The sequence below is a fragment of the Limulus polyphemus genome, unplaced genomic scaffold, assembly GCF_000517525.1.
Source record: "Limulus polyphemus unplaced genomic scaffold, Limulus_polyphemus-2.1.2 Scaffold60, whole genome shotgun sequence".
In the NCBI taxonomy this organism is placed as follows: domain Eukaryota; kingdom Metazoa; phylum Arthropoda; class Merostomata; order Xiphosura; family Limulidae; genus Limulus; species Limulus polyphemus.
This window is the reverse complement of record NW_013665670.1, coordinates 1,309,731-1,335,997: the sequence shown is the minus strand read 5'-3', so window position 1 is coordinate 1,335,997 and position 26,267 is coordinate 1,309,731. Positions and strand designations below refer to the sequence as shown.

Here is a 26,267-nt window from a genome sequence, read left to right as displayed (position 1 = left end):
TAAACTAATCAGCCTATTTAGTCATGTTACTATTATGATTCAATAATAATAAAACACTTTGGTATTTAAGGAGTTCAAGGGCGTTTTTTGTTTTGTATTTTTCATGTGATTCATTTATCTTTGTTTCTATAAAAGTACATAAATATAACGAAAAAAGTCGACAAAATTACAAATTGCTCTGATGGTACTTAGCAAAGGATATATTTTTAAAGTTGTTTTGAGTATATCCCTTTTTTTTACTTACTCTCAGCTTAACTGTGACGAGATTAGTTGACAATAGCCTACCAAGAACGTGACGTTAGTAAAATTCGAAAATAATGAAAGAAGGGGATAAATATGAGCATCGTATCTTATTTCTTTCGATGAAGTAGCACCTTGCGGGATGTTACAGACTGACGTCAAACCTCAGGAGCTTCCGTAGGTGTCGCCTTGCTTCCATCACTTGGCATTCCGCCAGACTGCTAGCAAGTGATGGGTTTGTGAAACTCCCTCAGTCGATATATTCTGCTTAGTACGCTGGGAGTTTGTGAACACAGATGGAAAGAGTTCATGGTTAAGCTCCCACTTCTGGTTTATGGCAAAATCCCGTCAAACAGCATTTGGAAATATGAAATAAGATTTCTTCTAAAGAACGTTTTAAAGCATTTCTCTTAGATTGAGACAGTAATGATGATTGTTAATGTACACAAAACGGAGATTATACTGTTGTTTCTGCAAGTTCTGTCTGGTTCTTATACTTATGGGACAAGTAAGTAATTCAAAGTTAATTTCATTAGAATTAGTGTTAAAGGATTTCCAATGTTGAAAGATAAGAATTATCTAGACGTTTAGACAGCATGCCTCTGTCAACTCACCAACTTTCTCTCTGTATATATACATTCGTATTTGTGTATAAGAGACCTTATTGAACTTTACAAAATTAGGTGCAGGGAAAATTATTTTTCTAAATATCTATAATATATTTTAGAATATGTTGTCCCTTGCAGATTAAACTGATCACTTATAGCAGTTAATTATATTTCATCGTCCAAAATATTTAGATAGAAAAAGTGTACACAACGTTTGTCTTCGTATAAGGTATAATATTAAACTGAGTGCAAGTGTTTTACTAATTGAAAGGTTTTATCTAGTAATAATGTATGAAACAAATACCAAATAGTAAACTTTTATCTTTAAGAAAATACTAAAGAAATAACCAATAATGCATAAAACAAGTGTTATCAAAAATATGTTTGTATTAAAAAAAAAAAAGATTTACTTCCGAGGGCATGCTATTCTTTTATAGTGAATCGTACTATTCGTAGGTAAAGAGGACTCCAAGAGTTGCCTAGCTGTCTTCCCTCTAGTCGGTCACTTGAAAATTAGAGACGGCTAGTGCAGACAGTCCCAGAATAGCTTTGCGCGAAATTCAACAGCAGAAACAATAACTATACGTATTAGTATTATATTGTAAAATTATTTTTTTAAATGTTATCCAATGTTATAAATTTGGTATTTTTCTTAAAGAATTTCGAATTCTCAAAAATCATTTATTTGCCATAAGTTTTCGATATATCAAGCTAGTCCATTAAGATTTAAATGGAGGATAAGTGATAAGTACAATGTCAATAAATGCCAAATTAACAATGACTTGTCATACAAGATTTTGGCTATTATTGTAAATTGAAACCCATATTTTAGAATGATATATATATATGAAGAAATACGTGTGTGTGTAAATGAGTGTCTGTAACTTTTTAAATTATTATGATGTGATATATCAATTACAGATAATTAGATTGCCAGGAGATTTTTTATATGTAACATAAAAATCGCTTTAATGTAGTCCTTAACCTAGTAAATTTATCTAGTATGCACCTTTTCGACATATGACACTTACTCACTTATATAAATTTGTTACATTTATAATACATATCGGAGACAACATGTATAGTTAAATACACGAAGAAAGAACAGTATTTCAGTATTTAATACAGTTAAGATGTTTGATAACAATAATTTTGAGTTTAAACTATTGTTAATTATATCAGTGCAGAGGAAGTTCTGTCTAAAATTAATTATCTTTATTTAAAATAATTCCTGAGTAAGTTTTTGTTGGTATACCAAATAATCGTTGAAGTATTTTAACTTGTAAGTTGAATGATCACAACATTGTTAATACCTTTAATCTTGTTAAGCGAGTTTTACATATTCGTGTTCGTTTCTGTAGAATTTCGTTAGTACCAGTGTTATTTCTTTTAACTATTGCAGGAACTTGTTTATAATTGTTTAAAAGTATATTACAGTTGTAATTTGTGAGGGTCTTAATATTTATTTCTTTATTATATTCCAGCAAGTACACGAAACTCTTAATTTTATTCTTTAAAAATTACTCCAAATACACTATTTAAATAGTAAGCTGATATATACAGTACTTATAAAGACATTTGTTCCAATTTATTCCTAAAGGAGTAAGTTTGATTTAAAAAATACAATTCTTCTGAATTAGTGTAAATGTCACTATTTATGAACATTTATAATTTGTAGCTACAAGTAAAACCGTAATCGGATATTAAGTGATGGCTTATGTTCTGTTTTCCAATTTGCAAGCCCAAAATTTCAAAACAACATCACTGGGCAAAAGAAAAATGATAACATAACTATTTAACGTTAGAAGAATAGATATAAAACCATTATAACTGTTTAATTTTTGAAGTTCACGCTTTATGTTCAAAAGACATCGATTAAAAATTCATTTGAAAAATATTTGTTTTGTACAAGCTTTTATAATCTTTTGATCATATTGTCTAAAATAACCTCAGTTTGGAAATGTTTAAGATGGCTTCGAAAAAGATTTATGACAATTTTTTTCGTAACTTTAGCTTAACGATTTCTTAAGAACTTCCTACCACGAACATTTGGAAAAGCGTCAGAAGAATGTTTAATTTGAATTTTATTTTGCTGTAGCACTAGAAGATGTTTAAGAAATCATTTATTGAAGTAAACTCAAGAAATGTAGTTAAAGTGTGGGTAATATTTGACAAGTTATATTTTTCTTATAAGTGACGTATTTTTAGAGACGTCCTGTCTGCTGAAGTAGTGTGTCACTATTGCTGGTATTTATGAACATTTATAAATTCCCCAGTGGCACAGCGGTATATCTGCGGACTTACAACGCTAGAGTCCGGGTTTCGATACCCGTGGTGGGCAGAGCACAGATAGCCTATTGTGCAGCTTTGTGCTTAATTACAAACAAACAATGAACGTTTATAATTTGTAGCTACAAGATAAATTGGAAACTAATATTAAGTCATCACTCACTGTTTTCCAATTTGTATTAATTGGTCAAAGACCAAAATTTCAAAATAGCGTCATTGAGTAAAATAACAAAACCATTATATCTGTTTGATTTTAACTTGATAAAAAAAAATCAATCTACGTATTCTTTTGACGTCATACAATACTTCAGAAAATTAAACTTCGGTTACAGAGAATGTAGATAAATGCGCTCAGGAATTATCCAATTTCACTGCTTAGCCGTTATGAACACTCATGATGTTACGTATTAGAATTTCGAATAGTCCGAAGCCGAGTTAACTGATAATTTAAATTTAGTAGTTAAATTTTACTTTGGATTTAGTATTTAAATATATGACAATATATTAGTCATTTTACGATATTTGCCAACAAGATTGATACACACCGTCTTCGTTTTTAACACAAATACGTTTTAATATACACACAACAATACAATTTACAGTAACAATTATTACAAATAGTTATTACAAACAATGATTTATAAACAGAAGTTTCACAAACTTACTAACAGTATAAAGTTTTCTTTCTAGTCTGGAACTTCCTTGATATCTTATCGAGGGTTCACGATGTAAGTTGATGTAAGTACGATTCGCCGGGAAGCTAGCTAGCTTTGTCTTTGGCCACACACGCTAGGTTTCCACCGTTGAAGTTGGTAATGTTTTCGTAAAAAATACTAATGTCCGATGTGAATCCACTGAAGTTAAACGATTTGTAACGTTCGAAATTAATAAATATTCCTGGTTAAATATCTTTAGTTCTCCTATTGATAAGCGTTATAAAAATCACAGTTATGGATTTCCAAATTTTATAGCACATCGATTATAGCAAACTAATAATAGACACTCTCTTTGGCGTGTCGCGTTGGTTATATTTATAGCCGTATGGAGGCGTTCTAGAAATTTCAGTTTTTCGTAACAGTACTGGTTAAAGCGTTTACTGTATAGATATATTGTTGATTTTTACTCTGGAGAATCTTCTACAACTTTGGAGAATAGGCGAGAGTGTCGCAATACCTATCTAACAGTATAAGCTATGTATGTTTCTAAATATAAACTCAGTCTAAACAACGTCTATATTAAAATAAATAAATAACAACAAATTCGTTACAATCAATAAACAGTTACTTTAATGATTTTACATTTACATTGTAGTTAGTATAGAATTATGTAATTGTTCACAGTGAGTAAGGTAGTGACAGACATCTTTAAGAAATTTGAAATTCGAAAAACAAAAGCAATGTCAAAAAAACTATGAAGCTTTTTTCCGTGAAAATTAAGAATTTGCTTGAAACTTTTTGTTTGCTGTCAAATATTTGAATCTACATTTTATGTTATACTAAGATGAAATGCAAAATTGTAGCGTTTAGAGACGAGGTTTATAGTCCATTTGATCGATTTAAACAAAATATTGTAATTAACTATGCTATATCAGTGGTACTTTATTCGTGACAAAATTATTAAATGTAGTATCCCCCTATAAAAATAAATAAGTATATAACAGGAAATAAAACCCGAAAATATAATTAGATTTATACCTTTAATTACATAATAATACGAATATTAAAATAAAATAGTAAATTAATTGATGGTTTGGTTTACAAGAGGCATAATATATATATATATATATATATATATATATCAATGCCTTTCCTACAATGTAACTAAATCACAAGTATCTCCAGTGATTCATTGATAAGCTTGAGAGCTTAAAACCATAATTTTGGGGTCTGATTCCTGCGGTGGGCACAGTATAGAGAGCCCAATCTTCGTTTTTACGTTATAACACGCATACACACAAACAAAACGTAACCTCAAATTCATGTACAACTTATCTAAAGAAAATACCTAGAGTTGTAGCTATTAATAAAAGTCGAGAATTTATATTTTTTGTTTGTTTCCTTTTAAAAAAGTTTTATAGAACTCGTTTTTATTTTATTTGTTTCACAAAACAATTGCATAGTTTAAAAGTATATAGTATGATCTCTATTCGTAAACGAAGTTACTGAAATTATATTAAAAGAAAGTAGTAATTTTTCAAAAAGTTTACATCTATCCTTTCACGACGCCCCTAGTGGAACAACGGTATATCTGCGGACTTAATACGCTAGAAACCGGGTTTCAATAACTGTGGTGGGCAGAGCACAGATAGCCCTTTGTGTAGCTTTGTACTTAACTTCAAACAAACAAACCTTTCACGACCTCAAATATAAATCATAACAGACGTTGATAGTTTACTAGAATTTTTATGGTAGCATTAGCAGTTTTTCAAGAATATTTTACTTTTTTGTATTTAGCTTGCAAGAGTTTATTATTATTGTCTTTTAATATTCACACCATAATTTTATTTATTATTGCTTACTCATATAATCATAATAGGTTACACAATCGGAAATTTCGATATCAGTTCAAAGCGTCAGTTGTAAAATAATGTAGACACGAATCTTTATGAAAACTTCTACAGTTTAATAACTTGTCAAATTTTTGATACATACATAATAAAATCATCCATCTTTTTTGTTTCGTTTTCTGTTATATGATAGTTTTTTGGAAAGTTTCGTAGTTTCATCAACATTATGTTTCTCTCATTCATTAAGTCAATCATTAAGATATTAAATATGTTTGTCATAATTTATAAAATAAATTTGATGAAAACTTGACCAAAAACATTAATTTTCTCATCACTTGAATAGGCTAAACTTAGTATTAAGCTGAAAGCAAATGTTGCCAAACTAGATAATATAATAAATATCACAAGTTATACGACATGATGATTTAACAGAACATTACTATTTATTAACACAACATGAATATTAATTAATAACAGCCAACAACGTTCGCAATCGCTTTCATTCCTTATTAATCTAGCACACATAATGTAATTGCTCAGTGACCTCATTATCTCTCTGTACGTTGGGATGCTATTAAAATGGGCTACGACAATGGGCTATCTGTGCTCTTCACACCACGGGTATCGAAACCCGGTTTCTATCGTTGTAAGTCCGCAGACATACCGCTGTGCCTCTGGGGGGCTTGTTTCATAGAACAACCAGCAAAGTAAAAGCACTACAGCTTTGACCATCTGAAATATTCCAAGAAAATCCTTCTACTTCCAAACAATTTTTAAGTTTTGTCAAATACTGGATGAAAGAAGCTATATCTATTTAACCTTTCCTTGTTTCCTAAAGTTTATCACTACAGTTTAAATTGTCACATCGAAATTTTTAAGTTTTGTCAAATACTGGATGAAAAGAAGCTATATCTATTTAACCTTTCCTTGTTTCCTAAAGTTTATCACTACAGTTTAAATTGTCACATCGAAATTTTTAAGTTTTGTCAAATACTGGATGAAAGAAGCTATATCTATTTAACCTTTCCTTGTTTCCTAAAGTTTATCACTACAGTTTAAATTGTCACATCGAAATTGTATGAGAAAGAAAAAACAACTTCTACCTGACTGAAATCCGAGACAGAACCTGTTTGAAATTTGCATCATAATAATTGTAGCCATTCATAGATTTTGAAAAATAAACATTTGAAACAAGTTTGTCTCAGTGAAAAAAAAAGGAAAATATTTTTGCTATTTATACCATATTTGAAAAAAAAAGGTAAATGTTTTGGTTATTTGTATTATATTCGTTAACAAAAAATACACAATTTCACCTAAATATTCATTTTAACATGAACTGGTTTCAGATCTTTATTTGTATTGAGGAAAATAATACAGTGAACTGGGTCCATTCATCACTAATAAATGTTTGGACTTTTATGTAATGCTCGACTTGTGTTGAAAAATATATTACTATTCCCAGCGGTAGCGTTACAAAACAGACCGAGCATATCTAAATTCACAGATGACATACACAGAGAGGTTATTTTTCTACTAATTTCCTAGTTTCAACTTTCTCTTAAACAGGAGAGGTTGTGTCAACAACCCTCATGTGGAATACTAGACGAGCTTTTACCACAAGAAAAAGTTCTTCCTCTTGAACTCGTACACTTGACATCATGAGAAAACACAAGCAGTGACACACACTTGTAAGCAAACCCTTATCTGAAAAAAAAATGTTACAGACTCGCTGAAGCGATTACCACTTTATCACTTTACAAACTCTGAAAAAACAAAGGAGAGAGACAGTTGCACTTACTTAAAAGATTTATTTGATTTGAAAATTTTTCTCTTTGCAAATACTAAATTAAAAGTATGGAGTTCATGTAAACAAATTAGAACCTAAAGAATTCTCAAACCAACAAACTAGTGAACAGATAAGTATGATGAGGCATCTTGATCTGTCTTTGAATATCATAGTTTTAATCTTTGCTGAGGTAGAACAATCATTTAGATGGTTGCGCATGGAGAAAAATATTGTTAAATCTTTTTAAAATAGTCTGTTTTACATTCTTCTTAATTCGTAATGAACATATTTTGTTACTTATTAAAAACTTAATAAATAAGAAGACGTTAAAGTTATATTAAGTATCTGTTCGTATTGAGGAGAGTTTATATCAGAATTTAATTTCTTGAAAAATGTTGCAATTGCCAGAGGATTTAATGGTAACATCATTGAAAGAATTTTATAAGTTGTGTAACAAATTAAAAACTTCACGTTGAACGTAATATTAGGTACTAAGGTTGAGAGAAAGAATATTTGTCTGCCATATGTTCAAGCTATATTTTTAAAGAATATATTAATTATTGTGTAACGTTTTCAGAACGGGTTAAACTTAATCATTTTACTACTAGTTTTAAAGATAAAATCACATTAATAGATAAATGTGGTATTTATAAAATCTTTTGAAACTGTGGTCTAATGTATATTGACCAAACATGTAGTTGTTTAAAATTTAGACTTAATGGACCTAAATCTATATATACTGTATATCTATAGTAAAACAGAAAATTAATGAATCAGCGTTAGCTGAACATATGGCGAATAATGATCTTTCTCACAGTCGTAACAAGAACAATGTCAGATTAATTAAGTATTTATATAATAAGTACGAACTAGATATAATTGAGTCATTATAAATATTGGAGATTTTATTAAAAGAAAGATACATAGGTGATAACGCCATTTATATTAATTTCATGATTTTTTTTTGTATTACACAAAACGTTAAATATATAAACAGCGTAATAGAGTTCTTCATTACCTCTTCCTTCCTGGAAACGGTGGGTCTATGACCCACCGAAACAAATTGAGGCTATTGGTCAAAGCCTGCTGCCTTTAATAAAGGTTTTTAAATTATTATATGAATTTGAATTTTGTCTTATTGAGTTTTAATTAGAATTTTTACACAAGGCTGGTCCAATTTTATTTTAATATTCTGGCACTTAAATTCATCAGTAAAATTTTTAGAAAGTGGTAAAGCTATGGCTTATACACTATTTATGAAGTGTTTAGTACTTTTGGTGCATAACCATAAGGATTTAAAAGTTATTGTTGCTGGTTTCTTTTTCTTTAGGCATGAAACTCTCCAAATGTTTTCACATCGCCTACTCAATTTAATGAATATTACATCTATACAATTGCTGAACACATTCAAAACTGGCTAAACTTCCAGGTTAGAAAAGAGAATATGACATAAAAGTAAACTAGAAGTATTTGTAAATTGGCATGTTAGTTACAATTTATATATATATATATATTAAAATGACTTTCTGACTAGCTTGAGATTATCTGAATTAATGTTATATACGTATTTATATTGTGGTAGTTTATAACGATATTTTTTACGTATTTAGTGACTCTATCTGCATTTCATTTTAGCTTTTAAAATGCCCTCTCAGTTCTAGTAATTGGTTTGTCTTTTCAGGCTGCCTGATTTACTGTTTATTTGCCGTAGAATGGCGTAACTTACGAATCTTCTTCGTTTTTATTCATTAAGCGCTTTAAATGATATTTTGTTAAAATATTTTCAACTTACCGTTATATCAACAATTTAAGTTACAAGCGAAATCAACTAAATATTTGTCCTTAATTCAAGGATAAAACATAAAACATTTATTTTAACTTACATTATCCTGAACGTTTCCTTATTTTAACCTAGAATATTTAACACTTTTTACCCATGACTTTACTAGTTGAAAAATGGCGTAGCATGATAATTAGATTATCTGACTAGAAGCCTGAGGGGGTCTAACATTCTCGTCCCGTTACCACAAAATCGCACTCCGCACATTGAGGCTGTAGGTGTGTTATAACATTAACGGTGAAATCACATTATTCAACAAGAGTTGACGGTGAATACTGTTGACTGGGTACTTCATGTTTTGTCTATCAGTTCAAGATTAGGAACTGCTACCGCAGGTAACGCGGAGTTTCGAAGCAAACAAACCATTCGAAAACACATAAGAATGTACTTGTGTCGACTAAAGCAACATACTTTTTTCACATTCTCAGCCTTGTGACCTCGTACGTTACAAACTGTTGCTCAAGTCAAGAATGAAATGTAAACAGAAAGTACCACTATTAGTTTAATGTTGGTATATGGAGAGCTAGGTAATATAAGGGCCCTGTTTAGATATACATTTGTAATTAGGTTTTGCGTCCACGTTCACGGTTCAGAGCTTATCCAATCAAACAACGCCGTAAATGTAATGTGTAAAACAGTTTGCATGTATATTGAAAGTAATTAATACTAAGTTTAGAAGTAAATCGAAATATCATCACCTCAGGTACTTCAACGAAGGTATTCAGCTTATTTTGATTCATCCTGGGATTTCACTTACTCAATTGTGTATGCTATATTTATATCTCCCGTACGAAAATTACATCTTTAATATAGTTTTCATCTAAATATTCTTCTTTAATTGATAAAAGGTCATTATGAAATCTGTACGTGTTCATCGATGGAGACACAAACATTTTATATTAAAGATTATATGCAACGTTGCATCTCACTGAAGTATTATAAAGCCATCTACAACACATAAAACTGTTGTCCTAATTGCGAAATTCTTACTTCATTCCAGCTGTATGACGCAGCAAGGTAGATTAGATACATGCTCAGGCAGAAACTTTGTACAGTAGATTATTACAAGAGGAAATCATACAAAGCAAATATGTAGTGATAAAGAAACTATACTCTTTCATTCCTTGTGTATTTCTGTTGTTTCCGTTTACTATTTCAGAAAGTATCATTTTTTTTACACTTGATTGTTTGTTTGTTTGAATTTATGCACAATGCTACACAATGGGCTATCTGTGCTCTGCCCACCACGGGTATCGAAACCCGGTTTCTAGCGTTGTATGTCCGCAGACATATCGCTGTGCCACTGGGGGGGCTTTTACGCTTGAACTTCATAGACTAAAATCTCAAGCAGTTTATAAAATGTTGTAACGTTCAACTAGGAACCTTTTCTGTGGCGCTAGTTCCAACTGCATTTCTGGGGGGATTTGAGTTTCTTCAATTTTGTCACAAAGATTAAATGAACGCAAGCACTATTACATTCACTTTAATTTTGTAAACTAAGTCTGTTAAAATAAATAATTATATAAACGTGTCAAAACTTTCTTTGCAAACTTTTCAGTTACTGCAAGGCATAAAAGAAGTAAAAAATAATATAGCTAAAGACTGAAATGAGCATACATTTTTTTTTTTACGTTGAACGTTTCGTGCGTAAGATCCTCATCAGACTTAGCTAGTTAAGTCTGATGAAGTGCATCCGCTCGAAACGTTCTATTAAAAACAAAGTTTACTTTGAGAGTGTGTTTTATCAATCTTTATCCGTGGCCTTTTATCTCTCTTTTTGTTTGTAATATAAATCTATATAGAGAAAATATCTCTGTAAGCTTAAAAATGGCTGAATAGGATCAACCGCTTACAGGTGTAAAACCTAGAAGTTAGCGAACCATGAATGTCCAAAATCTAAATCTTTTTAACATCATCAATACGTCACGCTCAAATAAGTGAGTTCCAAAATTTCTAATTGGAAGCAAGAAGTGTGTTCATTTTGTCTAAGAAAAACTGGAATGTTATATTTTTGCCCACTATACATGTATTTATTTTTGTAAAATTGAGAGTTATAAAATAAAAATGACATCAAGTTTTGAAACATTTAGAACACTACTCACATACCATTTATTAAAAGAAACTATAATCATTTAGTTTTCTCCTTTTTTTTTCCACTGCCAAAAAATAGTCAAACCCCAGATAGTAATTATTATTTTTGTTAATAATGTATAAATATCTAATTATTTCTTTGGCATTCGACAAATTCGCTTAAATTTACTAGGTCGTCGTTACACATAGATATGATAATCCCTGAAGTTTGACTAAATACTATTACAAAATAGTCGGTTAGCTGAAGTAACTCTCAGGGACCCGAATACCTTTTTTTTTTCAGTTCTGAAACAATATACGTTTGGAGAAAATAAAATAACAATAAACTGCCTCATTATGCACACATTCTTTTTAAGAATTAGAAATGTGTTTATCATTTCGATTCCTTAAACGGACATTTCATGCAAACTGCTTAATTAGTTTTATATGTCCGTATTATGTGTTAATATTAAATAGTTCTCCAGATAAAACAAATTCCAACCATGGATTTATAAAATGATGAAAATAACTTACCTAGTTGTTTAAGTATTACGAATTGTCAGTAGGTTAAACCTGTTTTTTTATTATTTATTTATACGCGGATTTGCTCCTGTTATTCCTTTTATCAAACAGCATCAATATCGTTGTCCCTTTTAAACGTCATTTAATGTTGGCTTTTAAACATAATTAATTTTGCATCTAACCTTGAGATAATAGTTCTTTATTATATACTTATGTTTGTTATATCCTTTTCCCACCAGGATGAATTTTACAAGCTTTACTTGTATATTACCAGATAATTTTACTGTGAAATCAAAAAAGCATCTTCTGATTTGAATTTCTAAAAGTGTCTGATTTCACGTCCAGAAAGATGAATTTGGTTTTTTCTCTTCTGAATTCATTTTGAAGTAAAACGAACTTTCGGAAAATCAACTAACTCAGTCAAATAAAAAAATATCACTAATAAAACTATAAACTGAAAAAAAAGCAATTGCGCTTTTTACTACGACTCCACCCCCCAACCCAATGGCACAGCGCTAAGTCTGCGGACTAATAATGTTAAAAATCGAGTGTCGATACTCGTGGTGGACACAGCACAGACAGATAGCCCATTGTGTAGTTTGTGCTTCACTGCAAACAAAGAAACCTTCTTTTTATATATAAAAGAAGCACAAAAATTATGTCAAAAAAAAGTTTTCTGTTTTCAAACAGTTGAGATGAACCATTTATAAATTCTAGCATTTAATAAAAATACGTGTCATCTCCATAAGTAAGTTTCAAAATTTATTGAAATATTTCAGATTTGTCTTTCACGAAGGATAAAACAGACTATATACTCTAAATTTGTTAGACACTTGTAATGCGTATTCTGGAATGCAAAAACACTGTCCACGTGCGATAGCTTAATTGCATTTTTCTATATATATATATATATATATATTTATATAGTTTCAAAGATTATAACGGTGTTGAAAAATATATCTACTGCTTACAAATATAAACAGCTAAACAGACGAATGCTATGTTAACGTTTGCGAAACGTATATTTATTGTGGGTGTTTTATGTTATATTTTAACATTTGATAATTTTGAATTATCAAATTATATGGAGCACCTCCATTACTTATACCTACTGCTTATATCTGTTATCCTACCCTACCACATAGAATATAACAGTTTATTCTCCTCCCCCCCAAAAAAAATAAAATAAAAAACGTATTAAAGAAAGTTTAAGAACTAATTAAAACATTGGAGCTAAATAACTTTGAGGAATGACGAAGGGTGTGCTTTTTATTGTTTCTACTGAGGAAGCATTTATCCCAAAATATTCAGGTTCTTGAAATAAAGCAGTACTCAATGCTTCGTTTCTTCAGCTACACTCAGAAGTAGAAGTAAAAATATAGATGTTGCGTCAGATAAGAAGCTAGGAAGTGAATACATGTTGTCAAGAACATAGTGAAAAATGTGAACTACTCATAACATGAAAGAGGTGTAGTGAATTGACTGCCTGCCGTTTCTGTCAGTAATAGCCTTAAAGCCATGGAAGTGCATATGAAAACACAGCTAGATAATCATCATCGTCTTTTCAAGATATTTTGGAACACAAGTTAGAGCTTGGGTGACACATTTATGGTCATAATCTTAGCTATTGACGAAATTCCACCATAATGGATTAGTGACAAAAAATGTTCTGATGTGTCTTACTGCTACGTTTCATAACAAAGATGTTTTTACAGATTTAATTGCCATGGATTAGCGGCACTTGTGAGCAACAGGATAGTTTTTTGTGTATTTTGCTGTTATGATCTGGTGGAGGAGAAATGCTTATTTCACGTTAACTACTACTATTATAAAATATAAAACAACACTTCTGATAGATCTTACACCATTTTTTTTTCCATGAACAAATTTGTATGATTCATCATACTTCACCAGAGATACTTTAGTATTTTCTTCAGTCATCATTAGTGGTGGAGAAATATTTCTGATTCGTTTTGCGGTCGGGTATCCACGGCAACAGAGACAGTCCTATTTTTTTCTTCTAATCCATTATTTTAGCAATAAGAATATTTTGTCATAAGAGGATTATAATAACAAGAACAATTTTATCTTGATAACTTACAATCGGAACTTTTATTTGAGTTCACTGTTTAGAAAATTATTTATATTTTTTAATTCTAATTATAATGTCGCTCATACGCTAAATATCCACGTATTCAAGGATTTAGGACACTTGTCTGTTAAGAGTTTTTTTCTTTTGTTTTTAGTTACACTGGTTGGTCTGGTTGGTCAGGAAGTGAAACTCCCTTGTAATATTACGGCCAATCTCCCAAATGACAAGCCAGCACTCGTCCTGTGGTATAAAGACAAATCACCTACTCCAATTTACACTTTGGACGCCAGGTTAGGTCCTCTATGGCAAGCACGACATTCATCTAATGACAATTTGGTCGCGAGAGCCTATTTGACAACGGCTAATAGACCTGCCACACTGGTGGTCGACCAGGTGAAAAAAGAAGATGAAGGCTCTTATCGATGTAGAGTGGATTTCAACAGAGCAAGAACACGCTACACGGACAGTGTTCTAAAGGTTATTGGTCAGTGGTCAGTGCTTAAATAGCAACTCTATCAAGGCAAATTGACACTTGTTTTCGCTCAAACATCTAAATAATATGTTCTGTATTTAATTATGTCTCATTATGCTCGGTGCTCGTTGTAATGGAGATATATAAGCATTAGGTAACGCAATGAACTGTATAACAAAAATAAATATAAAGACATTTCCTAAGTATCCATTTTGATAGATTGTTTAGCTTAATCAACATGCAAACGCCACAACAGACTTAACTAAGATCAAGAAATTTGTTATAAAAATTGGCACGACAACATCGGTGCTTATGTGTCATTTTAAAATTCATAAAATTATGAGATTTTTCTGTCGTTACATTTTTATTTCTGCTAATGTTTGCTGATGCAATGTTATGAAAATAATATTTCCAAAGAATAATTTATATGTTTGCTTACTATATTCAAGAATATATATACGAGCATTGTAGAAGTACAACGATTTGGTTATACATATTTCGGCACAGCACTACTAGTAATATTTTGAGAAATATTTATTTTCCTGTTTTATGAATTATATTGCTTTCAATGGAGGCTTGTTTGTTTGTAATTAAGTACAAAGCTACACAATGGGCTATCTGTGCTCTGCCCACAACAGGTATCGAAATCCGGATTCTAGCTTTGTAAGTCCGCAGATATGCCGTTGTACCACTGAGGGCTTTAATGGAGGCCTGGCATGGCCAGGTGGTTAGCGCAGATAGCCCTCGTGTAGCTTTGCGCGTAATTGAAAAACAAACAAGCTTTCAATGGCTATTTGCATCAGTTTCAAAATATAAAGGTTTACTGATCCATATTAAACGTTTTTTTATTGATTATTTATTTAGCAGAAATATTTTTTCAGTGGTATCTAGTTTTTTTAATTTTCACTCTAAAAGTAGAAGTAAAATAACTTCACTGACGGAGCTCGAGTTATTTTCCGAAACGCATTAATTTACAGGGATTTTCTTTATAACGTATTCAAAACAAGTATTGAAAAAATTAAAGGACATTTTTTATGATATACTTGCAAAAAAAAAAAAGGTTTCATATTAATGACGAATTAGTCAAAAGTTGCAAATTTCTTGTGTTACTATATCTACCTCTGGAAAATACCAGCAAAATTTGGAAATTTAAATCGTAATGGACTAGTTTTGTTATGGTTAAGCGCAAAGCTATCTACACTGTGCCAACTGCGAGATTCGAACACACAACTCAAGCTTACCGCTGAACGACAGGCGGACCGTTCAAATTAAACTAGAAATGCTTTTAAAATATGCTGTCACATTATCAACATCATTCTTAAACATTTTTTTTTTTTACTTTTACTGGGGTAAGTTTTAATTTCCATACAGCAAATCATCTTCATAATTGAGAAATTATTCGTTTAACGTAAATTATTATTGAATTTCGTGCTACTCGATGGCCCATCAGTAATCCTGAGAACTCATAACTTCAAAATTTGAGGGTCGGTCCCTACGGTGGACCTAGCATTGCCATTAACAACAAAATGAAAACAGATACTAGTTAATTTCGTTGCTGTTGTTTTTCAGTTCACAATGCTATAAGAATGATCCTGTTTGTTTCACAGTAATACAGCCAACAGCCACAACAATGACAAATAGATATTAGACAAAAATTGCATCATAACTTTGCGCGCTTACTCCAAGACTTATGTATAATACAATAACTATTTCCAATATTTTTAAGAGCCAAAAATCTTATTAGAACTCCCACCTTATATTGATTCGTAACATCTTTCGACCTAATAAATGTATGGCCATGGCATGACACAAATGCCGAAAGGCATGTTTTATTCCACTATATCCTGTTCATCAAGAATAGTAACCGGTATAGGTTTTAGGTAGTAAATGCTACGTTCACGTTTATCCCGAAGATGTCCAATTGAATTGAGATTTGATATAGCTACTTGTCACAAAGGAGAATAACTGAAGTAACCGGCTTACTCTTCGACAATATAAGCGAAGTGGATTGTTGCACTATAGCTTTTAAAGAGCCATCGCTATCAGGGTAGAAATGTTTCCATTTGAATTAGCTACTCTGTTTATCCATTTTTGTTTACATTTTAAAGGAATCAGAAGACAATAATGCTGCCACAATTGCGTTTTTTAGCAACATCAGCAGTGTCAAATGACTATGTATCAAAATATTTGCATTTTGTCTCTAACGTCAGTATAGAACAGGGTGAAACGCGACTAATTTCACTATAACACACGGGCTTCCAGTGATCCACTTAAATGTATTTGCACTCTCAGCATCATTAAGGCCATATTTTCATCTTCTTGTCTGATTCTGAGAAACCGGCTTTTAGAGCTATTGTAGACAGTCATATGAAAGTTTTGATAATATCATTTGCATAATATAATTTGAGATGTCAAATTGGGGCTATCAGTTTTAAAGAAATCTGTCAACTGGGATACAGCCTGGTAAATCGTTTTACCTTAACTTCGTTAGCAACATTAGGCAATCTTTGTTTTCTTTTTCTACAGGTAGACTTTTTACCTTTCGTCTACTGACAGATTCTCATAACAGATGTATTTAAACAGTGGTCAAAATAAAGTATCTTTGTTCATAATATATCTTTATTTGGCAAACCATTATCACATTCCTTTGAATGTCCGAGATATTTCTCGTCTCAACCTCCCTCGTGACCAGGCTATTTTCCATATACAAATAAACTGCGAGATCTATAAGTATTATTGGGTGAGAGGGGGGGTCCTTATAAAGTTTTCTGTCAGTGCATATTGTACATGAATACATTATTGAGATCGCAAATCGAATTTATTTGTTATAGTACTACAGACACTAGAACTTTAGATCATTATCTTTCATGTGATAACTCCTACACACCATCCAGGCGAAACTAAACTATTGATATTATTCAATTAGTTTCAGTAAGGTACGACGTTTTGATCGCTAGCGCGATCATTTTCAAGTACACAGGTTTTTACAGTAAAAAAGGTTTTTGCATTTATAATTGAATCCTGATTTAAATACAAAAACCTTCTTTATCGTTAAAACTCATGCATCTTAGAATAATCGTGCCAGCGATGAAAACGTCGAACCTGTTTAATAAAATATTCTCCCTTAATGTAAAAGCTTTAACTTTTTCAAAAACGTACTTATAATCAGTAAGTAAACTCATACAAAACTATAAACAGTTATTTAAAGTTCATAACATTAGTGTATATAATCACAACAGCAAGTTTGAGTATTTCTATAATTGATATATTTCGTGGATTTTTATATTACTTTGCATACTGCAAATCAATTAAAGTATAAGTGAATTTCCAAATATTATAGCTCTTACAAGGCAAAACGTCTGTTATAAATCAACGACAACCACTCTCCTCCAGCTCACGCAGATAAAGCATCTTATTATCTGTCATACGATCTGAAATTCAAGTGGTTTGTCATACAACCTATACAATACACAGTTGTCTCGCAAAATCTTGTCTTAGATGTCACTTTGAAGTGAATCACAGAGTTTAAAGCGGTACAAACCATCATGTACCAAGGTATGTCGTACAATATTATTTTTACAAATAAGCTACACTTCACGCTTCAGTCAGGTAACAGATGTATATTCATTTGGAGAGTACCTGGAACCAAATGCGAAGGAGAATGTATGATGTAAACAGGAATAAACTATGATGGATGTATCGATCTTTATATCACGAAGTATGTTGTTATAAATACTAGAAAATACAAAAAACCATATTCATACGACCCTTTCTTCTGTCAAGTGCTGATGCAAATGTCCCACACGTCCGGTCAATGGATAATAACCCCTACTTCTTTCAGCAATACTGATCGGACGTTTCCTCAAGGGATTGGGGTATGGCCGAACAGAGAAGCCAGCTCACTCCCTGAACTAAATGATGCCCTGAAAATATATCTTTCAGACAGATTTAGTCGAAAATATATCAATATTCCCTCAATACTCAGCGCCAATTTGTCCTTGCTGGTTGACTCGTGTGTATTTTAACTCAAAGCTACGCAATGGGCTATCGGCTATCCCGCTGTGTCCACTGCAGAAATCGAATCCAAACGTTTAGCAATAAATGTTACCACTGAGCCACCGCGGACTGAAAACATGTTAAGACAATGTTATCAAAAGTTCTTTTACGAGTATAGATTGAACGGCTATTCATTTGTCTTTCGGATCACACGACTGAACTTTACTTATTTAGTTTGCATAAAAATGGGACGAAGGGGCGTTTGACGTTATTTTCGTAACAGTGGTTTAGCCTTTTCTTTATTCAAATGTTTTATATTCTAACTATCTGTTAACAGTTTTGTTCAGCGTGGATTCCTTTAGACTGCACTAGTTTAGAAACATATCGTATAGCTATGAAAGAAGTCAAAATATAATACTCGTAACCAGGGTTAACATTTCATAAGACATAATAAGCATGTTGTTTGCGACAACTAATAAACATTTAATTATGAACTTAAAAAACACAAATTTTTATCGCATGGACAAGGGTTAACAATTTATTTATTTCATAGGACGTTATATATTTTATTTATATTTATTTCTATCAATTGTAAACTTGGTTTGATGCATTTAAATTTATTTCATACTTAACTTTATTGTGTTTATAAAAGAGATGCAATTAAACTTTTGAATATTATGCAACATATTACACATAAATACACTATTTTATTCTTACACATTTTTAGCTTAAACACTATTAAAACAAAATATGAGTTACAAAACTACGTTCCCTCTAAATACTTTGAGAATCTGCACTGAAAAGTAACAAATGTTTGACAAAAGCGTATAAATAAGCAGCGCGGCATCTTTACCCCACTTTAACATAGTTTATTTGCATTTAATCTCTAAATAATAAAGATAACAGTTTTACTTGTTTGCACAATCTGCAAAGTTTGTAAATTAGTGCTCTCACTATCTAACTAACTTTTTATTTTCTAATGTTTTTATTGTAATTATGTCCGAGATACTATCTAGGGAGGTTATAATGTAGCTTCATAAATATTTAATGTATTATCAATCAACGATTTCTTTTTTTATGCATTGGTTGTTATTTTTACCTATTCTAAGAGCTTTTTCTACGTGTACATGTTGCAACCTATGGCGGAGTGTATTTTTCAGAAGTCTATCTTATTCACCCAGATTTTTAATTTCGGTAATGATTTCAGTTTTCTATTTTTCTAGTGTGAATTAATCTATTTTTGTAAAACAAATATGTACTCAATACACACACGCATACATATATGTGTGTGTTCACAATAATCATAGACAAAACTAAAACACAGACGAAAACTATATAGAGAGTGTTTTACTAATGAAATTAAAAACACGAGGTCTAAGCATTTGTGAAGTTTAAATATATATTTGTGATGATTAAAATTACACTTAAAAACAGCATTTTAATATAATAACAAAGCAATATATATATATATATATATATGAAATAAAACTAATTCATAAATATCGTACGTCAAACACTCACACACAAGGCGAACGACGCTGTGAAAGTTTTAAATCAGAACCTTTCACCGCGGCACAAGTATTAAAGGTTACAATCACATAATACATTGCTTATCTTATGATAATTTTTCTACGAAGTAATGCTTCATACTAACAACAGAGATATAGTGAACAGAACCTTAGCAAGGCTAAATAAACATAAATTCATTCTAGATTTTTCTCAATGCGAACCTCAATGGCTGAGCAATTTAAACTGAGTCTGAGATACGCAATCGCTAAGGATAAAATGTTTATCAGTTAGAAAATAATAAAATTTATAGGGGTATTGTATCATGCGATATCGCGAATGTATTATGAGACATTACTTAAAGATTAAACATCTGATGAGAATGATCCAGGCGCTATTTGGTCTAATGAATAAATGAAATACTTTATTGTTTGACAGACACAACACATACACGCATAACCTTGTTACTCTCGCACAACAGTGGAGGTATCGTTTTCGCTCCTGAGTATGTGCATTAATAGAAATAACTCAAGAAAATGTCATCTGATTTTAATCACATTTGGAACGAAGACTGAGTGTCCCTCAACTGTTCAATCGTTTTACCTTTGGTGGATGTAGGTCAAAGATAAACTGAAATCAGTCGCATAACTCGAAATGTTTTTTAACTAAGTGTGATCAAGTTTCGAAAAACTTGAGTGTCACTCAAGGACCAACTGATTAAATGTTGGCGAAAGTAGCACTTTAGGTAAATGTCTCACTGAAATTCCACCCCTTTCACTATAATTGAAGCAAATTAGGATTTTCAGAAATGGTTAAAATTAAAAAAAAAGAAGAAAGAAAGAGGATTTTGGCACCTAGACCTATGTTTTTGGAGATAAGAAATTGTTTGGTGTGAACTCTACGTTAGATTCTTCAATAAAATTAATTAAAAACGTCACAGGCTTTTCATACAAGGCTTACTGAGTTATTTATTTTTATTTGTAAAAGGATGATGATTATTAACTGATGATAAAAATACACTTCTTAAAAATAATGAATAATGTGGTAGTTTCTGAATGTGTTACTAATAAATAATGTGGTAGTTTCTTAATGGGTTACTAATAAATCATGTGGTAGTTTCTTAATGTGTTACTAATAAATAATGTGGTAGTTTCTGAATGTGTTACTATTTGTTACAATTTATTAGTAAGTTGTTTAAAATATCCATATTTCTTTTTTAGTTTTTAGGTTTTCCAATTATATTTTTTCAGTTAGTATCTGATTTACACTTTCTGAATAAAATTACTTCAGTAATTCCACTTAGTATTCTCGCTCAAGAGAATAACATAAAGTTCTTCGGAGCTGTAACCATGTATAAAAAAGTGTGTTGTGATTAGAGTGACATTTTTGATATTTTAACATATTTAAATGCGTTCCTATTACAAAGAAAATAACTGAAATCATAAACTGTAGTTCTATTACACAAATGCTTACCTTCAAACATACTCTAACTTAGACTAATATTTATGAAGTTTCTTTATAACTATACCAGAAAGAGCATGAATTATAATATTTTTATTAGAAAAATGTCAATCATTTCAAATAAACCATTTGATTACTGAATAAATTATAATTACCATTTGTGCAGGTTTCATCATAATTAAGTAATTCACAATCCTTTAATCGTTATATTTTACAGTAAACGTATAATACAGTAAATGAAAAGTTATTTGTGTATTTCAGAGAAAATATTTGATATTTACTCCTTTAGTGTATTTCAAAGTTTTCAAAGTGAATGAAAAATAATAATATGTAAATTTGAGTAACTAATAAAGAGACCAAAATAAGATAAAAAACGTTAATTCTGTTTAACGCTTTTAGACAGAATTTATAATTTTTTTCAAGCTTCCAAATTTGTAAAGTTCTATATTTCCTTTTTTTAACAAAACATATTGGTTTTTTTAATGATAACGGGACACACGAGAATTATTCTAAGGTTTTATTTAATATGTTTTTCTTCAGGTTCAATAAATATTTATTTGCAACGAATTCAAGTATTCTGATGAAGACGTTATGAATGTTGAATATTAATGAGCTTTAGATTAAATTTGTTTCACGAAAACGTAAAAAAAAGCAAAATTTCGAAACTTGTTCATCAGGATATTTTGTTTTTTCTTTTTCATAACGTAACTTACATTAGTTATCATGTCAATAAAGTAAAGAAAAGTTACAAATTTACCGATTTTCTTTTAATTCAATGAAGGAATAGTTGAGGAACTAAGAGGAAATATTTAATATATTATTTTCTATTGTCAATACCAATAAGATCTACAAATACATATTCGAAAACCATGAAAATTCTAAGTTATGTCTTTGATTATTTCTACACATCACCTGAAGGTGTGTGTGTCACTTTCTATGTTCAAGTGATTTTTGTGTCAAGATAGATATAACGAAAATACTTAATTTGAAACATCTTAAGAACGGTTAACACAAGTTAAAAACATCCCTATTCTTAGCAATATTTTGGTATACTTGTCAAGAATTATTTAGCGTATTTTAACAGAATACGTTAAAATATGTAACTTCTAATTCGTGCATCTAATCGGTTATTCAGACTGTTAATATAAGCTTCTTTATTCAGATTTATTGTTTATGAAAACAAAATGCTAAGGAACAATAAATACCTCTGTTGAACTGTAAATACTAAAATATCAATTCACTGTCAACAATAATAAACATATACTTCTTAGTTGTTGTTGTTTTTAATTATGTTTAACATTTTTATTTTATAGTCCCACCGTCAAAACTAATTATAAAAGATCACAATGGACGAATTTTGAAGAGCTTAATTGGCCCGTACAATGAAGGAGAATCCTTGTTTTTAACCTGTGAAGTATTTGGAGGTGAGCTGTTTTCTTAGACTATTTTAATTTATTACATTTTCCTAGTTTACAATTAGTCAGATAGAACTCTAATGTGAAATTCAAGTTCAATATAAATACATATCATTTTAATTAAATATGGTATTATATTTTTCACATACTTAAAAATAAAGTTAGATAAACTTCGCTTCTTCTCCAAGATGAATACTAACTGTTTATTTTAAAGTAATCTCACACCTTAGGTTATTTGCACTCTGTCAACTACCGAGAACCGAACCACGGATTTTAACGTTGTAAGTACGCAAACTTACCGCTGACTCACTAGGGAGACGAATACAGACAGTCAACATTATCTTACTACTTACGCTAATAGATTCCTATATAGTGATTTAATACTTTATATAAACTATTATTGAAGAAAACCTAAAGATCCTCTTAAAACGAAATCTGTAATTCGGCAATATCAAGGTTATTTGGAATAAATACGAGGGTTACTGATATTTTACAAAAATTATTTAGATAAGTTAATGTAGCAGAGTAAGTCTGAAAACTTTAATAGGCTGCAATTATCTGTTGAAAGAAAAACAAACAACGTTTGGGCTTATATACAGAGGCCTTTCAAACCTAAAGAAGGCTTCAGGATAGAAGCCTAAACGTCGTCTTCTTTTCTTTCAACAGGCAGTTGCAGTCCATTAAAGTTCTCAAACTTGACTAATGTAGCAGATTGTCACCTAAGATTCGAGCCTTAGTGTCGCATGTGACAGTTATAGCTGGAGGTGTAAGTCACAACCCCTTTCATGAAAGCATATTCGCACAGGAAGATATTTAAACTTGGTAGACCCAACAAAACTAAACAAAATACATTTCAAAAAAAGGAGTTTTCAACGTTCTTCACGAAAGCGGAGAAACTCACAGAGCTCAGAATTCAGATAGGCATTTGCTTCGCAGCAGTCCCCAAGTCAATCGATGCAAAGCGTCCCCTCTGCAGATTGAAAACTATGATTAAGAAAAAGAACGATTTGACCCCAAAAGCTATTGCATATAGCCTAGTACTGTTAACTAGATAATGAACAAAGATTTGTAGTTGACTAAGGCTCAGAAGCTCCGAACTAGATCTCGAAATCAATAGCTGTTTTCACAGAAGAAATAGAAATCAGACCAATCTCGTTCGATCACATACCTGTCATGTCCCTCAATGCAGCTCCAAAGGACTTTTGTGCCTTTGGTCTTCTTAAACCTGTCCTTATATAGAAGTTGACGTCTACGTCGAATGGAGGAGTTTGTAGAAAGTTCGTCTGTTCTAAGATTTATCTCGCTTCTTCACATAGTACTTTTACAATGAAAAGTGTGCTGTCAGCATAATGGTGCATAATTATGGTCATCAAAATGAGCATGTTTGACAGTAGTTGAAGTAATTTCAAGGACAGTACAAAGTCAAAGCGTTGTTCTTCTAATGTGCGATTAACTCTCAGTGTATATATATATAGAGAGAGAGAGAAAGAGAGTAGGTATACATCATTTTGAATGTTTTTAAACAAGGTTGTAATATCTTAGAAGTTTAATCACACAATTACAAGAATATCTATAGCTTGAACCTCAAAAAATTACGATCATTCAAAAATAATGACAATCAATACAGAAATACAAAAACGATAGCACGACATACTAAGAAGAAGCTACTTTTACTATTCCCACTTGCATTTTAGTGATACGTCTCAATAACGTTTTAACATGATAGTAAATCATTACTAGACGACATATACGTAAGGCCAGCGTTAAGTTTCCGGTTTTACAACGCTAAAATCTGGGGTTCGATTCCCCTACGATATAAATGGCGCAGATAGTTCATTGTGTAGCTTTTGCACTAAAGGCGAACAACAGCATTCCTTTTTACAGAACATGTTTATAATTACTGTAATTTCTTCTCTTTACAAATGAAAATGATTTATTCTTTATCCTTCACTGAATGTTAATGACATATAATCAGACAATTAATTCAAACTCCGTCTAAAATACTTTGCTTTACAATTTGTTTCATTGTTTATCTCTATTGTCGTCAATGTCATTGTTTTTTTTACTGTTGCTGGTTTATTAGATGTAATAATAAATACAAAATTTGGCTAAATGTAGCAATAAACCTTTAAAATTAACATTTTCTAAAACATTAAGCAATGTAATCTATACAAATATATTTTAAACTAGAATATATATTGTTAACAATTATGAGATGCATTGGACCTGCATGTATAAATCGAAATAAATAAATTTAAAATATTTGCCTTATTGAATTGTTTCATCGTTTCTGTAGCCAAAATTACGGAAATACAATCTTAAAGCTTCTAAGAATAATATTTTTCCATAGTATTTTATTGGCACGTTATTGAAATATCTTTCTCAGAAATGTTTCAAAAGAATTTCTTTTACAAAACTTTATTTTATAAATCAAATATTTTACCATTCGAGTTTACACTTGTAATTCAAAACGCACCGACGTCTAAGTTTTCCTAGCAAAATGCATGATTATTTTTATTCTATGGATTTTATGCTTGAACGTAATAGATTGTCTATTATAATGTTTTATATTATGCTCAAACATATGCATTTAATTTTTAACACGGAATATATATCTGTTGTGTTTTTTATTGTCTTGTAACCTAGCTTAACTTGAAACAATAGTGTTGTATATTTTATTAAAGGTAGTCCCATGCCTACAGTGACTTGGTGGAGAGAGTCTGTGGTGTTAGATAATAATTACAGTCTGGCAGACAAAGGGATTACTGTCAATGAGTTGACAATTTCCTCACTCAGAAGACATGATCTGATGGCTTCTTTTACTTGTTTTGCCTCGAATAACAATCTCTCCTCTTCGCTGTCATCAACAGTAACGTTGGATATGAATTGTAAGTATCATATCTCTAATTTAAAGGTTTGGTGGAATCACAGACCTAATACATTTTATTTTTCTATTTATTATAAACCTATATCACTGATTAAGATGGAAACCTAAGAAATATCTCTTTTATTGTTCCATGTTTCAAAACATTTGCCATTAATCAGTTGGTGAGACAACGAGAAGTAACAATTGCAATACAGTTTGGTTCCTTATGGTTGGATACGAATTCCATTAATTGTGTAACATAATTTTAGAACGTAGGATATCTGAGGTTGTTGTGGCCATGGTGTTTAATCTAAATTATTATTTAACTTCAAACGTTAATTAGTTTCTGTTTTTCTTTGTTATTTTAATACTGCATACTAGTGCCTAACTATATTATACCTTACATTTAGGTTACTCGTCTGCTGCCGCCTTCGGTGAAATTCTGAGAAGGATTGTGTTTGTTAGTGGTAGTAGTAGAGATTCGATCCTGTGTCTCCCTGATAGAGAGGATGGTGTGCTATCCTTTCATCTTAGATCTTCCTCGTTAGTAATTGAATAAGCTAACTATTTGAATTCTTTCAAAATGAGTACCCAAGCA

At 31.0% G+C, this 26,267-nt stretch overlaps 1 protein-coding gene across 3 annotated transcripts in view; it reads left to right on the top strand.

Annotated features, from left to right (window-relative positions):
- Positions 1-467: 467 nt before the first annotated feature.
- LOC106464492 (synaptogenesis protein syg-2-like) overlaps positions 468-26,267 on the top strand; it is a 61,912-nt gene continuing 36,112 nt past the window's right edge. For 2 of the 3 annotated variants that reach the window (XM_022392678.1, XM_022392686.1), the window contains exons 1-4: positions 468-748; positions 14,108-14,437; positions 22,702-22,812; positions 25,488-25,691. In XM_022392678.1, coding sequence (XP_022248386.1) covers positions 667-748; positions 14,108-14,437; positions 22,702-22,812; positions 25,488-25,691 — 727 coding nt within the window. In that variant the 5' untranslated portion in view covers positions 468-666. The remainder of the gene's footprint in view (positions 749-14,107; positions 14,438-22,701; positions 22,813-25,487; positions 25,692-26,267) is intronic. The other variant, XM_022392690.1, reaches the window with a different exon arrangement.